This window comes from Vanessa tameamea, chromosome 17, assembly GCF_037043105.1.
Source record: "Vanessa tameamea isolate UH-Manoa-2023 chromosome 17, ilVanTame1 primary haplotype, whole genome shotgun sequence".
Lineage (NCBI taxonomy): Eukaryota > Metazoa > Arthropoda > Insecta > Lepidoptera > Nymphalidae > Vanessa > Vanessa tameamea.
Window position 1 is genome coordinate 3,598,320 of NC_087325.1, and position 17,889 is coordinate 3,616,208.

The following is a 17,889-nucleotide window of genomic DNA, read 5'->3' on the forward strand; positions in this document are numbered from 1 at the left end:
TATGAGCTATTTACATACCAATAAATATGTATATGTAACCCTCGGTCCACGAGTCAGACTCGCACTTTATTAGGTAGGTTACTTACAATTGAATAGTTACTTTTAGACTTCATTTATTTTTAGTTGGTTTCTTTTTAGTTCGTAATTAGGTTTGCAGGTTAAAGTTGAATAAAATCGTGTCACTGTATTTCATTAAAATAATTCAGTAAACACACCTCAGAAAATATGTTTGCAAATCCATACTTCCATACTAATATTATAAATGCGAAAGTAACTCTGTCTGTCTGTCTGTCTCGCTTTCACGCCAAAACTACTGGACCGATTTAAATGAAATTTGGTACACATATAGTCAAGAGCCTGAGAAAGGACATAGGCTACTTTTTATTTGGAAAAAAATGCTGTAAAAGGTTGAAAAGGGGGATGAAAGATTGTAAGTTGTTGAAAGTATTGTCATTTTTAGGACTAGAAGCATAAATCTTATATTTTAGGCTGTACACTTATAAACTAACATATCATGACACCCACTAAGAAGCGGATTTTGGAAATTCTACCTCTAAAGGGGTGAAATAGGGGTTGAACGTTTGTATGGAAGTCCGTAATTTTTTAAGTTAGATACATGAAACTTTATTTTTGTGATACTGATTAAAAAGGAGTAGATACTTATTTAAGTGATTCTGCATATTCTACCTCAACGGCGGCGAAATAAGGTTTGAAATTTTGTATAGAAGTCCGCCATTTTTTAAGATAGAAACATGAAACTATATTTTTGGGCTACTGATTAAAAATGAGTTGATACGTATTTAAGCGTTTCTAGATATTTTACGCCTAAGGAGGGAAATAGGGGTTGACATATCGTATATATGATAGTCTGGCAGACCATCATTTTTGAAGTTAGAAGCATGAAACTTTATTTTTGGGCTACAGATTAAAAAATTGTAGATACGTAGTTAAGCGTTTCTGAATATTCTACCCTAAGGAGGGAAAATGGGTTAACATTCCGTATACAGGTTAGTCTGGAAGTGTGTGATTTTGAAGTTAGAAGCATGAAATTTTCTTTTTGGGATACCGATGAAAAATGAGTTGATACGTATTTAACGTTACGTACGTACGTTTCTGGATATTTTACGCCTAAGGAAGGAAATAGGGGTTGATATTTTGTATATAGGATAGTCTGGAAGACCGTCATTTTTGAAGTTAGAAGTAGGAAACTTTATTTTTGGGCTACCGATTAAAAATGACTTGATTCGCATTTACCTAAGTGTTTCTGGATATTTTACGCCTAAGGAGGGAAATTGGGTTATCATTTCGTATACAGGTAAGTCTGGAAGTCCGTCATTTTTGAAGTTAGAAGCTATGAAATACACACCAATGTCAACAAAGAGGTCTTACATTAACGTAATATTTTAAGTTAATATGTAAATATATATTCAATTATTCATATTCTACGCGAGCAAAGCCGCGGGTAACTGCTAGTATATATATATATATATAACGCGGTACGTTATTACCAAATCTTACACTGCCATTTTGTATGTTTTTAATTTTTCCTTTAATTTTTTTACATAGGCAGGATAAAGGACATCACATTTATTTAATTGAGAACCAAGGAGTTCAGTCTAAATCTTACCGATTCGCTCAAAAATTGTCTAAACCTGCAGATCATAGTGAGTGGACTGTAACTTCTAGACTAAAGCGAGGGTGTTCTTGGAAACGTAACGATTCTACAAACTGCACTCCAAGATCCCTCATTAGCTTCGACTCCGCTAAAAGATTATCAACCATCTATAATCTTAGGACATTTTTGACACGACAACGTTAAAACGTTTGTAGTCTGGAGCCATAATATATATATATATATATATGTCGCAGATGCCATCTGTTGCTTTATCTGACACTTAAAATAATGTCTAAAATCTAAATCGTCTTTAGTACGCTTGAGTGAAGTAGATGGAGCGGCGGCGACTGGACGGCGGAGGACAGCCGTCATTGAAAAATAAGAAAATGATCAATAAATATGAAAAGAGAATAAACGATTTTAAAAGAGTAAAATATTATTTGAGTTTGCTACGATGTCTCATCCATCTAATTACGAATCTCATAAAGAGATCCTCATTTACCTCCGTTATATATATTAATATTTTATATAAAAACACTTTAAAGTTTAGGTTTTTAAATAGCCCTATAAGTACATAATTATATTTATATAATCTATGCATTTCTAGTAAATTCATATTTATAAGAAGGAAAATAAAACTATGAATATTATTTTTTTATTTACACTATTATATATTTTGTTTCGCAACTACAGTTACAAAATAAAATATATATAATAGGTTAGGTTTCTAGCCTAACCTAACTAAATGAGCCAATAAAAAATGTAAATGAAACTAAGAAGAAACAATAACAAAACTTTATTTTGACTACCTATACATATTGTATTTAATTAAAAACTTTAAAAATTTCTATTACATAGCAACTTTTTTCGCGTAAAAAACTATAGACTAACAAATTTAGTAACTTGATATAAGTAGATAATGAACCTATAATATAGATAAATTAATCCACTAAAGTTTTAATGGATTTTAGTAACTAAACTATCTCGATAAAATTAATCTTTATGACATTATGTGCAACTGTTACAGCGAATTTAAGCTATCGTTCAGTTGTTCCATAGATTGCTGTGCAATATTACCAGTAATACCTTCAGGACTCTGAGGGTCTTCTCTACTCAGTATCCTAGCAGCATCGGCTAAACACTGCAAAGGTTCTTGCAATCGCTCCTTCAATTTTTCCTGAGTAATGAGACCAGCTCCAAACTCGTTCCGAGCCAAAAACATTAGTGGCGCATGTAACTCGTATAGCATCATACCTAAAATAATGTGTTATTTGTATAATATATTAATACGATGATGAAATCAACAATAAATGGGATATAAAATGACTAAATGTTTATTTCCAAGATGGTAGATTTTTGAAATTCAAAAAGTAGGTAAGTAAGTGTAATAATTATTTTACGTTGGATGTACGTATGAAAAATTTAGTAAATTGCAATCAAAAATCCTCTTCATTTTTCTGCACATCTAGAGCTGGAGCTCTTCTAAATAAGACCATAACGATTTTTTACGTGCAGCTCTATCGTCCCATAAACACTGGGACAAAATCGGCTGATGCTATTAATATATAAGATTTATCAAATATAATATAAAATACTTCAATGGTTGTTGTCTGCGAACTTTAAATATATTGCTACTTCTTTCTCAAGTTTGGGACTTAAAACCATAGCAGGTTTTCAATTCCTGTCAAATTTGCTTAGTGATTTTGTAAACACTAGGGAATTGGCATTAATGCTAAGGTAAATACGCAATTCCGGAGTAAGTTTCTAAATAAAAATGTTGAGATTCTGTTCACCTCTCATTCTGCTGTCTCCTGGTGATATAACTTCCAATGTTTTTAATATAAGACGGCAGAATTCCACTTTGCGCTCTAACATCACGTCTGGTAGTTCATCAATCGTATAATTCTCTACGCGACCATATAGTTGAGCTAAGGCGTGTTTAATAGACAGGAGTATTGAGTGACGTGGATGGAACACTGATTTATACTGAAATAAACATTATTACTATAAGATCTAGGTAATTATTCTGAAGCTTGTAACGATTTTTGTTAGGCAGAATAAGATATGTCTAAGTATATCAGGTGGTTGAAATGTGGCTAAAAATACCATCTTGTATCTTATTTTGACTGATTACTTTCAATTATAAAATTATTTATGTGTCACCTAATAGTTTCAATTATGTAACGGGTTCAAATGTTGAAGGAGTGCTTGATTATACAATTACTTCTATTCTATTCTCATTTAATATTCGTCATCATTCGATTAGATATTCGTAAAAAGATAAAAAAGACATTAAGTATGAAACAAATCTCCATTTAAACACCAATTATAGTTAAAGTCGACGTAAGTCAGTTGTTAAATACACTACTCAATTAAATTTCTAGTAAAACGAACAAATACGTTTTTCGGGTGATTTTCATGAATGGCGTACGTTTGTTGGCAAACCATTAAGGCAAGGTTTTAATATTACAGGTTCTTTGGTCGGACCACCAAACCCATTTTTATATTAAGTATATAAATATCGATTTAAGCAAAGATATACTTAATATTAAAAAAAAGATTATTGTACTTTATTAATAATCTTTATACCTTTTTAATAGTAGCTTCTCTGAGTTCAATAGCAGTAGGTCCAGGATCGAGAGCGTCGAGCTGTTCTAGTTCTGCGAGAACCACGCCTAACATTTTACGCATCGCAGGACCACTTGTCTTAAATTGACAGTTCTTTTCTGTGCACTTCCATTCTGCTTCATTATCTTAAAATAAAAATATTTTATTGATTAATTTTTGTAGCAACAGCACACAGCCCGTCTTAATTAAGGTGGCAAGGAGTGCAAAAATCCAGGCTTCACGCGTTGGCGGGCACCGGGGATCGTGAAGGTGCCATAGGCACCCAGAAGGGGAGATCGCCAGAACACTGTTTACATTTTTTGTTTAAGATACTCCACTCACTCAAAGATGATCTCGGAGACAATATTCTTTTTAAAGTAAGTTTATGTAAACAAATTTAGCATTTTTTGTTCAAGAATGAGTTTCCTTCCTTCCTTTAAAAAATTTAATTCCTTTAATAAAACTAAAATTAAAAATGTAAAAGTTTTGTAATGCTGATGCGAGTCAGTTTTATGCAATTAAATAGTAGTATTTAGCAATTTCATTGTATCAAAAGAAAAAAAATTGGGATAGCAGAAGTATTTTTAATAAAATATTTTATAATCTCAAAATTACTAAAACTATTAATGGTTCGCAGACGTTCATAATGTAGACCCCTGATTTACTAGAAATTAAGTGCGGTATTGTTACAACTTACCCAATGGATTCGTTGAAAGAATTAAGCCATCGTCACACTTATTACACTTCAGAGTGCTCAAATGTGTTCCAAGCTCAGTGGGATCTGCACACCGAGGACATTCACAGTTGAAGAATTTAGATTCTAATAAATGTTCTCGACGTATTAAAGTAGGTGATAAGATGTGGGTGTAACTTAAGTGCAGGATTTCGGCGGTTTTTATTGGTACTGCTGCTCGTATTTGCACTCTAAAAAAAATGTGTTATTAATAGCATGTAATGTACTTATGCATCTGTTTCATAGTTGCAGTCTTTTCTAGATGACTTACTCATAATTTTTGTGAAGGATGGTGTGAGTAATATTAGGTATACAGCTGTGACAAGCTATTGCTAGGCGAGGATACACAGCGCGTATGCTGAAGCCACCATGCGAAGGAATTTCTACTGCATTTACCTTAAAAATAGGAAATTATGACAAATCGTTGCAATTAAAAAAGAAGTGTATCTATGATGAATAGTTTGATTAATAGTTAATCATTACATGAACTTGCCGAAACACATTTTCGCTAGGAATTTAATAGTATTGTCAAAATAAGATAATTATATGTGTCTTATTTACAAAAAAAATGATCTGAGTAGGTTTACCTATTGTCAAATTTTAAATGAACTCAGACAGCATGTTTTTTAAAGCAAAACGCTGGCGTCATCGGCCTTGTAGCTTTGCCAACTTTTTCATTCCGACCCTCTTGTATATGTACAATACTAAAATTTACTCTCCATATTTATATATTTTTTGTATATTATGACAATTTATAATATATACCTGTTTTTTATTCTGTGATATAAACAATCATTTAACTAAGCCGGCTCGGCTCGAAATTTATAGCGATTTATTATTTGAATAATTATTTTAAAAAAAAAAACTATTTTAAAGTATAATAGCAAACACACAAACACATGCTTACCTCTAAAATTCCGCACACCTGTTCTACTAATTCTTTAGAAAATCTGTTTCTAAGCTTACAATGATCAATCAAATAATTTACAATATTAACTTGATCGGCTTCCCACGTCGGCCTATTTTTTCGTGCCTCTGTGTGAGTTTCCATAACTTCAACTTCTCGTTTCCATCTTTCTAAATCTTTTTCTCTTGCTAGTAACAATCTGTAAAATACAACGTATACACAGAAGTTACGTAAAGTCCGGTTTGGACCAGCCACTCTTCAACTATTCTATATATTACTCTGGTTTGTAGGCTAATTGAGACAGTAACTGCAGTTACAAAGGAAGTATAAGTAAGTATATTGTATGGATATTATTATGCATATAAATAATATTAATAGCTTCGAGTTAAAACATACCTCAGAGGCGTTATACAATCAAGTTGGGGAGATCTCGCTGTCCAGTCTTCTATAGGCTGAAAACGCACTTTCGCTTCCGAAAAAACATCACATTCCGGCACATGTTGCGGTGACTGTTCACATTCAGTGCTGCATATTGGCCAACTACAACGCGAACATACGGAATTTTCAACGGGACAGTAACATCCTAGACATAATGGTGAGGTATCTGAAAAAGCAATCTGTTAGGTGTTTTTTGATAAATGGATTACGGTTTATTGAGAAAAGCAGTTTTTATTGCACGAACTCGAATCGTGAACTGATATCATTTTAGTGTAAATAGATGATTCGTATGTTTTATTTAAATATTTTAGCGCTCTATAAAATTAATACGAGGTAACTTAGTACGAGTGTGCAAGCTCTCCTAAATACATATTTTAATTGTATAGATATAATTTAAAGTTAATCAATTAGCCATATTGTTATAATTAGTATTAGAAAATAAAACTGGTGGTTAAGGAGACAAAATTGTTATAAATATTAAGCAACAAAATAATTGTCAAAATATTAAATGATTGCATACCTACATTAACAATTATTGCATTTTTACTGTGCATTTGTTGAAAAGGCGAAGAGAAGTAGAGTTATCTTAAAAGATATAAAAGCTTTAAGCAGTCTTAGCTAATTAGAATATTTACTTATATGTTCTTACGCGAGGTCAGAGTGTCATATAACCAGGTTCTTCAAAGAAAAATAATATAATTAATCCTGTAATTACATATAATTAACAAATATTCGGTTGTGTTCACATTCAGTGTGCTATGAACCGAGTTAACTTGCACTATAGTAAACTTGCCTGGCTTAGGTCCCACAGTGACAGGTAAATCTGTAAATATTAATTCCCCACATTCTAAATCCTTGTTCGCGGTCAAATAACGGCCATATACCTCATTTTGTAAAACTTTGTAGTGGCAAATGTCAACCATTTTGTTAATTAGTTAATCTTAGTAAGCGAAGCATATAGTTCTCTCAAAGGATGCCGAACGGAGATTGAAGCGTTTGTACATTTGGATTGTCTTAAAATAAGCTAACGTCGACCGCTCGAGATACACAGACGAATCGAGAAAGTTATCTGCTATACCTAAACATGATATATCGTATTACTATTTTTGTATCTATTATTATTAAGCGCTCCTATGGGAATATCGTAGTGTTAATATATTTTATTATTTTTTCCTATGCATAAAACACTTTAAAGTTGTTTCAGAGTTTTACTGGAGAGTTCATCATTCTCTCCATTCTTGTAGCTTGCATATTTTTTTGGGGTAGAAGTGGGGTTTCTTTCTTTTATGAGATTAGTAAGTTTAGTAGTTTTTCCTACTTATTTTACAAAATTATTGTAATAGAGACCATACTGTAAAATACGCGCTGCTCATTTCTTTGATTAACTATAATAGATGCGATGAATTATTTCAATATCTATCTTGAACTCCTTATCTGTATTCATTTACATACTCCAAGACTTGTAAAATGCCATAGATAAGATCGATCAACCAAAACATTATTATCAGTGAGTGCATAATAATATGGACTGTATACGATTCTCTGTTGCAAATGTAGATGCATCGTTTATCATACAAGTATAATATCAAAAATCAGGAAATGTGATTATAAAAAATAAGTACTTATTTGAAGGAAGTACACCTAAATGGTAAATATTGAATAACTTAAAAAAGCCTCATAGATTTTATAATATTCAAATTATTTAGTAATCTAGCCTCATGGTACTTATATATAATTAAAATATTATATCAGAAATTTAATAACCAAAAGTTTTTTTCTTAATTATGTCAGTTTTTAGTGATTTGTTTCTTTATAACTATATAAAATGTTTTAAATTTCCAATAGTGAACGCTGATGTTACAAGAGAAACAGTGCCATGTTTACGCCCCGTAAGTAATGCTTATTTTAAATTAAAAAAAAAAACTAACTATAATAATAACGGAAAGTACCTAGTTCTTTGAGTTCGTTGAACCTACAAATTGAGACACATTTTTATGTACATAGTAATATTATTATTTAAAGTAATAAGCATTGAAATTGTAATACAATTAAATAATTATTTTTAAATAAACGTTTTAAAAATAATTATTTTTATATGCAAAATATTAAAACCATTATCCACAACTTACACAAGTATGACTTATACCTAGGTAGCTAGGTAGGTATTACTACTATATTTTGTACTTCGTATTTAGGATGGCTCAATTGGAAAGATGATAATCTGTAAAGATGAAAGTGGGCATAGAATTGATTGCCCGTGTGAAGACGAAGAGAAAAATGAAAATCATGTTTTGCAATCAAAATTATTATGGTGCTCAGTAAGTCCCTATCTATAAATTTGTATGTTATACCTTAAATAAATGACAAAATAATCAATAATAAATGAATAATAGAATTATCAATATTCTTATGGAAAAGTAATAACTATTAGAAGATATTATTTTTTGTTAAATTTCTAGTTAAATTAATTAAAATAAAAAGAAAGGAAAGTCCACTGAGACCTCCTTTAGTTTTAAGGAAAGGCTTGGAGCTTATGCCGCCACGCTGCTCCAATGCGGGTGGTGATTCCACAAGATATAGAATTTCATTTGAAACGTTTAGGGTTGAACACAATTCAAAATCGAAAAATAGATGATGTATAAAAGACTAGCACATAAAAATGTAGTGGCGCTTGCCTGAGCTTGAACCCACATTCACCTATTCTAACCACTGTGTCAGCTCTGCTTAGTCAAATTAATTGTGACGACACTATTGTAGAAAACATATTTAATTACCTATACATTTTAAATTCATTTTACTACTATTAACTCTCTAAATAAAACGTTTTTGTTACAACGATTCAATATTCAATATTATAGATACTTTTCTTTAATTTAGCGGTAATGTAATATTTAAAGAAACTTAATGGATTAATCTCGGCGTTAACATTTTTTTCTAATATATTTTTTTATTTAATTTTATTTAGTTAGCAAAAGTCTTTCAATTCACTTTAACTATTATTTATATTGATTGAACTAGATTGAATTATCTGTAGGCTGGTACCGTAACAAGGCTGCATTAAAAAGATAGTCAAATTCAGACTTATTTTATTATGATTTTATAATATGATAAGAAATAATATATGACTAATTTATAAAACAATGAAATATTTAATATTTTTTGATACTTATAATATAATTTAGGTTTCATAAGTAATAAAAAATACAAATATGTTAGGCACTTATATCAATAACGCTATGTCCGGTGTATAACGCCCTCTTGCCGTTACTTGCGCAAATCAGAACTGTCTTGTGGTGCCGTGCAGGAGGTGAAGTTACTGCCGAGAATTCTCTGAATTCTACGTTTTTATTACATTTAGTGAATAAATACTATCAACAGTAAGTATAATATAACCGATTTTGCTATAGACTTAAATCTTGGTCTTACACTATATTTTCTTATTAGGTTACAAAAGTACGCATAAGCCGGGGAAGTATCTACGTCACACGTGATTTATTAATTATTTTAGCCATACTATATTAACGAGAGAATTAAAATGTACTCAGTTCATTGTTCAATGCAGATGTTCCTAATTCGATATTCATGTAATTTCAAAAATCATTTTTCGGCGATTGTTATATAGTTATTAGCATGAATTTTGGCTAGGAGACCAATTTTAGTATCTCTCAGCAAAGGTCAAGTTTATGGTCACAATATATTATCAATTTCTATCTTAATTCTCTGTACATAATTCAAATATATAAGAAGGATTTGCATATTGGCAATGTTATAATCCTTGAATGTTATGTAATAACTGCCGCTGTAATGTGTCTTGTAAATAGTGTATTGCGAATTCTTTGTTGACCCTGACACATCTGGCAGTATTGGCACTAAGTAGTATTATTAATACTAACCCTTAACATTAAAAACAACGGGGAAAAAAATATATATTGTTGAAATATAAAAATGGTTACAGTACAAGCTAAAGTTCAATGGCCTTAGTTTTATTGTAAGTGGTATTATTGCAATGAAATATTACGAAAAAGCACATGGTATTTTATATAATATTTAAAGTTATCTATGTTTGTTTCGGAATTTTGAAATATGGAATAATTGCAGGAAATGTCTCCCCCATACTATGCTGATCTTGGGAAGAAGGCCAATGATGTCTTTTCCAAGGGCTACCATTTTGGAGTCTTCAAACTTGACTTAAAGACCAAGAGTGAGTCAGGCGTTGAGTTTAGCAGTGGCATCACCTCTAACCAGGAGAGCGGAAAGGTAAATTATTTTAATGTACTTTTACTCTTAAGATCAGCCTAGTGGAATACTTTTTAGATATTTCAATTAGAATTTGTTCATTGACAAATAATTGCTGCTTTATTTTCTCATGCCTACACTTGCGCAAGTTAAAATTGAATATGTTGATATTTCTGATTATATATCTATCCATTACCAGGTCTTTGGCAGTCTTTCATCCAAATATGCAGTGAAAGACTATGGTCTGACGTTCACGGAAAAATGGAACACTGACAACACATTGGCCACAGATATTACCATTCAAGACAAGATTGCTGCTGGTCTTAAGGTTACACTTGAGGGTACCTTTGCACCCCAAACTGGGTAATGCCATAAAACACATTAGTACTAATAATAAAAAAAATGTATAATTTTTTTTAATATTTTAATAACTTAACTTTAATTTTAAGTTTAATATATATGCTAATTGTTTTTATAGAAGCAAGACTGGTAAACTGAAGAGCTCCTTTTCCAATGACACAGTCGCTGTCAACACCAACCTAGACCTTGACTTGGCTGGTCCCATTGTGGACGTTGCAGCTGTGCTCAAGTACCAGGGCTGGCTTGCCGGTGCACACACGCAGTTTGACACACAGAAAGCTAAGTTCTCAAAGAACAACTTTGCCTTCGGCTACCAAACCAATGACTTTGCTCTGCACACCAATGTGTAAGTATTTAAATATATTTTAAAATGTTAATAGAAGACATTCTTATTGCTAAAAGTTCTTATTGCAAAAAACTGTCAAAATTTGATTCCATTATATTAGTTCCTATTTTACTATTAATATCATAACTATTTACTGGTAATCAGGATGAATTTTGATAACAGAATGTTCCATTGATGCATTAAAAAGTAGTACATTATTCAGAACAATGTTAATACTTTCTTGTTTTCAACCTGTTTTTTAGTACTTTAAAAAAAGATATCGAATTTGATTCAGCATTGATATAAACCAAAATTACAGCTGTTCCTGTCATAAATAAAAGCAAAATTTAGGTTAAAATTGAATCTAGTTTCTTTAAGTTAATTGAATTTTAATATTAATCTAAAGACCTTCATGAAGACTTTAATACATAACATGTTACCAGAAAGCTTGTAAAATACATAAATTTTAATTGATGTACTTTATTCTCAAATCATATTCAAATCAAAATACTCTTTATTGTACACCAATAAACACATACTTTAGTCACATTCAAGAAAGTTGCAGAAGAGATGGCTTTGATTATCTCTAAAAGAGCTATCTCTTCCAGGCAATCCAGGTAGAGGAATGAATAATTAATAATAGATAGAAAGATATAATTCTCTTATTATATTAGGCAATATTGTTTAAAAAAAGCAAAAGGAATTTCATAATTAATTCCTTTAATTCTTCTATTACCAAAACTAAATTGATACATGAGCAAAGATAGTTGGCCGATTTGATTTTCATATATATATTTGATTATGATGTTGAAAGTTTAACCTCCATATTAATGCAATGTATAAAAATAACTAATACTGGTAGCACTTGACAATGTAATGAAGAGTGACTCATGAATATTCATTTATGTTATGTAATGCAGTGCCATTTAAGCTAACCTGAAAATTTGATGCTAAGTTAATAATTATAAAAAAATCCAAAAAATATCTATACAAAGTAAAACTTGACATGTTTAATAGTAATTTAAAAAGTACTTCAATCATTTATTGCCTCGAAAATTAAGTAAGAGGAATGGGAACATTATATAATTTAACATTGTAGCATTTGAAACATTTTTAAAAGGATAGTCCATTATTAAATAAACAGAGCTTTGTTTATACATACAACCTAATTTATTGATTTCATATTTTCAACAGTGATAATGGCAAGGAATTTGGTGGTACCATCTACCAAAAGGTATCGGACAAGCTTGACTGTGGTGTCAGCATGAAGTGGACCTCTGGATCTTCAGACACTCTGTTCGGTGTTGGTGCCAAATTTGCACTTGACCAAGATGCCTCACTGCATGCCAAGATTAACAACAAGTCCCTCATTGGTCTTGGTTACCAACAGAAACTCCGCCCAGGTAGGATACAACTGTTGCCGACTGGTATATGTTACTTATGAGAATCTTGTGCAAAAAACTTGTATATTTAATTATTAAATATATATAGAATGTTTCTGTATTGTAAAATTATTTCATAGGATATCAAACACTGTCATCATTTTCTCCTGAAAAAAAAATTGTCTCTGATTTTTTTAGTTATGTAATTTATTGTGTATGTATGTGTTTAGCATTCATTACACATAACAAAAGATTTATTTTCTTATCATCTTACTGCATGATTATAACTGTCATTATATCACATTTCATTGTTATCTCAAATCCCGTCTTATCTTAACCTGTCATGATTTGATTTATGGAAAACTTGATGTTATATAATTTCATCTTACAGGCGTGACTCTGACACTCTCCGCCGCTATCGACGGACAAAACTTCAATGCAGGAGGCCACAAAGTCGGCGTCGCCCTAGAACTTGAACCCTAGGCATTTAATCAAGCCAGCGGCTTTTAGACTTGTAGATAATACATAAACCACTTTAACTGTTACTATTACTGAAAAAGCGTATGTTATAAATCAAATCATATTATCGAATGCATCTGCTATACAGTATTCCAAGCGTGTAACGCAATATTAATTTTACAAGTCTATGTGGTGCAATTGAGTAGTGCCGTTCTTCAGTATATCAAATATATCGGCAACGAGCGCTCTTTCCTAGTATTTATTAGCGTTTCTTTGTATAATGGATGTTGAAGCATGCTGTATTACATAAACCTTTCATCTATTACAAAATAATTTTATCGAATTAACTTACAATGTCTGCTGTATCATCTTGTAAATAAACACCTATGGTGTGTATCCTATTGATTGATTGAGAATAAAATGAATAGTCTATTGGAATTATTTTATTTATTACAACCATTATTGTTTTATTTTCCTTATATTTCAATTGTCTGCTAAAATCAATATCATCAAGTAATATGTGTTTGGTGTGATGATTTTTTTAGATACATTTACTCATGTTTAATTATTTTTAATGAAATAAACTTATTGTGTATAATCTATACATGAGCCAGAGTACGGACGAACATTTCATTGGTTAATAATAATATCTAAGGGATACGAATCCTCTTTTACACATACAAAGTCGGGACGAGCAGCTAGTAATATAACGAAATATCGATCGATTTAAGCTAATTTTATTAGCTAGCTTGTACAAAGCTAATTCATTTTTATATACTATCGATACGATATGCGGTCTCTAAGAAAAATAGGTATCCAAAAAATACATGCCTATTTACCGACTGGACAGCTGCCATGTTTGTATTGTTTTTACAAAATAGGAGAGCTATTAGCAATTCGAAAGTAAAAAGTAAATCTAAGGTTGTTGTATCTTTATTTCTTCATCGATTGAAATAGAGATTACAAAAAGTTAACGTTAGCGACGACAAAATATAAGAAAATTTAATTAAAAAAAAATGCTAAATGTTTATTTTATAAAATATACAGAGATACAGACAGGTTAGGTTTTTTATTGAATCATTTCTTCTTCCATGAGTTTGGCCATCCATTCCGGCTCAGCGGCGGCTATCTTTTCAATTAGGCTGTTCACTTGATAGCACAGACTTTGAATCTGCTTGTCCCACTGTGGTAAGATCTCACGAGCTGAAATAATGCATAACATAAAAAACACATATTATAATCAACTCAATGTTTGTGGTAGAGTGGAGAAGTAATTTTAAATAAGGAAAGTAAATAATTGCAGCTGGACTCAATTTTCCAAGTTATTTAAGTCTGCATCGCTGTTACATCACAATTAAAGATTTTTATTAAATATAACCCATCTAGTCTGATTATGCTCACTCTCGAAGTGCACGACGGCACTGATCTGGTCTATGTATCCATTCATGCGCGCCTCGCTGATCATGTGCGACGCGATGCGTTCGGCGCGCGCGGGCGGCGTCTCCAGCAGCGCGCCCAGCTCCTCGAACGTGATGTTGTTGTACAGCTTGCTGGCCGAAAGCAGGTTGTGCTCGAACACGGCGCGGTCCAGGATCGTCGACCCGTCCGACGTCGTCGCCTAGCAATGACCGTCACCGATAAATTATTCTGGTGTAATGAATTTCAAACTCTCATTCCCCATTTGAATTTCCTAAGAGTTATTTTCAAAAATATTTTTTTGAGCTTGGTGAATTATATGAAGAATTACTTTGCATAGACTTAGACTGATGATTAGAGCAGATTAAACCTTCAAGTAACTTTGATGCAATACAAAAGTTGAGATAAACATTGGTACCTTCTGATGAGTCTGCATTAATGCTTCAAACTCATGTAGTTCAGAACGACGAATGATGCGATCCAAATACATCTTCTCTAATATGGAGTAGGCTGGTAGTTGCTGACATCGCTCATCTTTGAACAAGGTCGCTAACATTCTAGATCGCTGCTGCCCTGGAATTTCCCTTTTATTTATTAACAATTAAAAAATATTTTCTGTTATTAGTCAAAGTCAAAAATCTACCAATGGTTCAAAAATAAACACCATGATTCTAAGAAAAACCGGCGAAAGTCAGTTGTTTTATATTTTTTTAAAGTAAATTTTGAATAAATAATTTTTGAATAAATAATTAAAATTGAATAATATATATTAGTAAGATTTTTACTCAATGTAGATATTTTTTTTAATCAATGAATCATTGTTTACATAATTATTTTAATAAATAATTCACATTAAATATGAAAACTGACTAAGAATATCTACTCATGGAAAATTAATTAATTAATTAAAATATATTATTTTTTTGTTTAAATAATATCTTGAATAAACACCAATAAAGAATAGGCAGCATTAGATACAAGATAGTTTATAAAAAATATATTTATTCACCTGCAGAAGCAAGAACTGTGCAAATAAGTGCATTCCTGAGACATGTCATCCTTTCATCCTCATGTATGATGTTCCGGTATGATAACTCATTGTACCTCTGCGCTGCTTCTATGAATTTCCTACAGAAAACGAGTATGAATTTATTAATACAAATAACGATAATTCTAGTTATTCAGTAGTTGAATCTTTGGTTCAATGTGAGCGCTGTTGTAAAATTATTCTACTGGTATAAAAACCACCTTATTTACAGTCTGATCTCTTTTGTTAGTTAGTTTCAGCAACATTTCACTGTAGCTGGCCTCCATCACACACACTGCTCAAAAATATGCATCAATCAATTATTTAAATACATTTAAATTTTATTAATATTTAAGACTATTATACTAATGCTACATACTAATAGGTAAAAACAAAACAGATCAGCACCTTTTTCTCCTCTTTACGTCAACCATTGACAAGCTTTACTGTTATAAATAGAAATGTTAAGTTAAGTGTAGAAGTGTTATAAATCTCTATTTACCTTCTATAATCTAAAACTCTTGCATAACAGACTTTGTAATATATTTGTAGCTGTTCATTTGTTGTCTCTGCTTGTAACAGGGAAGCTCTATTGACAAATGCCTCAGCCTGAACAGGATCATCAACTTCTAAGTAGAGTCGAGCTATCTTTAAATATGTCTCTAACTTGTAGTCTACAGAGTATTGTCTGAAAATTAAAATATAAATAAAAAAAAAAACATAATTCACAAAAGAAAAGAAAGGTATCACCGATTAAATATTAACTCATATATTATTTCAAATAAAAGAACAGGAGACTGATACTATAAAAATACATTAAATAAATATTCTTTCTAATCATATTCTCAATATTTATGCAAATATTGGGGCCAATCTAATAAGGGAACTTAGAAATACTTATTTCAGAGGACACAATAAATAAAGGAATATATTTAACTGGCTGTAAATTAAAAACTAATGTGGATATAAGTATTGAATGTATGAATGGTTTACATACTTTTGTCCAGTCTCCAATGGAATGCCAACAAGAACATTTGCCGCTTCCTTCCAATTCTGGTTTCGTTCATAAATATCTGCTAGATGTTGTCTAATACTTGCTACCTGTAATTTAACAGTTTACAATTTAAATAATATGATAAAACGAATACTATTTGCATTACATTCTACTCTATATCATATTTCAATATACATATTTTATATGAATATTTACCTATATCTATTTAATTTTTATGTTATAATTACCTGTTCTTCAAATGATATTACTCTTGGCTGAATCACATCTAATGAAAAGTGTGATACCTCTTGTGAGACATTATCAGGCAATAGTGCTAAATGTGTACTAACATCGGTGAGGAGTTGTCTTGATATCACTAAACTAACATTTTCATTTACAACTGAAACATACATTATCTCATAAAATAAAACAAAAAATTGGATACACTTACAAACACTCATAAAAATATTAGAAATAAAAAAAGGTTTTAAATATTACTACTACCAAACAATGACATGTATGGAATAGGTAAAATTGAACTATAAAAAATCATATAAAAATATTTTTATGGCTTTGTGAAATAAGTACAACACAGTTAGTTATTATTTAAAAAAATAATATTAACAAAAGCCACAACAATACTGCGCTTTTATTTAAAAGAAAAAAAAATAAGCTTAACATACTTGCTTCCACAAATACTTTTAAACACTCAGCCAGTTCACCTTCCGTGTTTTTAAGAATTTCCATTAATACATAACGGTATCTGGAATTTAAATAACAAATAACATTACAACTTCGTTAAAAAAACATGCATATGAGGAATACACATTTAATATTGTAAATATATGCAAAGTACTTACTTTTCGGCTTGGTCTTTGTGCAATCCCCCTGAATTTCGAAGCTCACTTAAATATTGCCGAACGCTTTGCAAATTAATAAGCATTGTTGTTTTTAAATCGCATTTACTTATTATCGGTATTAATTAGTCTTTCTTTCTTCAGAATTTTATGACTATCGAATTGACAAATGACAATTTGACATTTGACAAACAGCAAACTGCCCAAAGAGTATAGTTAAAAATTAGAATACTTCAGTTTTTTCTGTAGCTGTTCAGCCTTACCTATTTGTACAGAGTACGGAGTTCTGACATGTGAAAGGAGATTTATAATTTTGCTCATTTCACATTGAATAACGATACTTATAAAATGAGTTTAAAATTGATCACTACGATAAATGATTTAGTATATACGGAAATATAAACTATTTACAAATTTTAATTAAGTTGTGTAAATCTTAACTTTTGAAAATGAGTTGAACCCTTTATTGATATAAATAGAATAGGATATACGCATAATCATGTTTGAAAAAGTACAGTAAAATATGAGTAGAT

The 17,889-nt window shown here is 30.9% G+C and overlaps 3 protein-coding genes across 3 annotated transcripts; 1 reads left to right on the plus strand and 2 right to left on the minus strand.

Moving 5' to 3' along the window:
* Positions 1-2,554: 2,554 nt before the first annotated feature.
* On the minus strand, positions 2,555-7,389 carry Smyda-3 (SET and MYND domain containing, arthropod-specific, member 3). Its single transcript, XM_026640135.2, has 8 exons — positions 7,094-7,389; positions 6,259-6,466; positions 5,863-6,061; positions 5,227-5,351; positions 4,920-5,146; positions 4,205-4,368; positions 3,409-3,601; positions 2,555-2,869 (listed from the first exon to the last, which is right to left on the minus strand). The coding sequence occupies exons 1-8, from the start codon at positions 7,221-7,223 to the stop codon at positions 2,637-2,639; spliced, it is 1,479 nt and encodes a 492-aa protein (XP_026495920.2). The 5' UTR covers positions 7,224-7,389; the 3' UTR covers positions 2,555-2,636.
* Positions 7,390-9,522: 2,133 nt separating this feature from the next.
* LOC113400237 (voltage-dependent anion-selective channel-like) lies at positions 9,523-13,500 on the plus strand. Its single transcript, XM_026639738.2, has 6 exons — positions 9,523-9,677; positions 10,399-10,557; positions 10,736-10,899; positions 11,015-11,242; positions 12,416-12,624; positions 12,995-13,500. The coding sequence occupies exons 2-6, from the start codon at positions 10,402-10,404 to the stop codon at positions 13,084-13,086; spliced, it is 849 nt and encodes a 282-aa protein (XP_026495523.1). The 5' UTR covers positions 9,523-9,677; positions 10,399-10,401; the 3' UTR covers positions 13,087-13,500.
* Positions 13,501-14,063: 563 nt separating this feature from the next.
* On the minus strand, positions 14,064-17,618 carry LOC113400236 (COP9 signalosome complex subunit 4). The gene is made up of 9 exons (XM_026639737.2): positions 17,360-17,618; positions 17,183-17,262; positions 16,748-16,899; positions 16,503-16,606; positions 16,008-16,193; positions 15,488-15,606; positions 14,897-15,051; positions 14,464-14,680; positions 14,064-14,265 (listed from the first exon to the last, which is right to left on the minus strand). The coding sequence occupies exons 1-9, from the start codon at positions 17,440-17,442 to the stop codon at positions 14,132-14,134; spliced, it is 1,230 nt and encodes a 409-aa protein (XP_026495522.1). The 5' UTR covers positions 17,443-17,618; the 3' UTR covers positions 14,064-14,131.
* Positions 17,619-17,889: the final 271 nt, after the last annotated feature.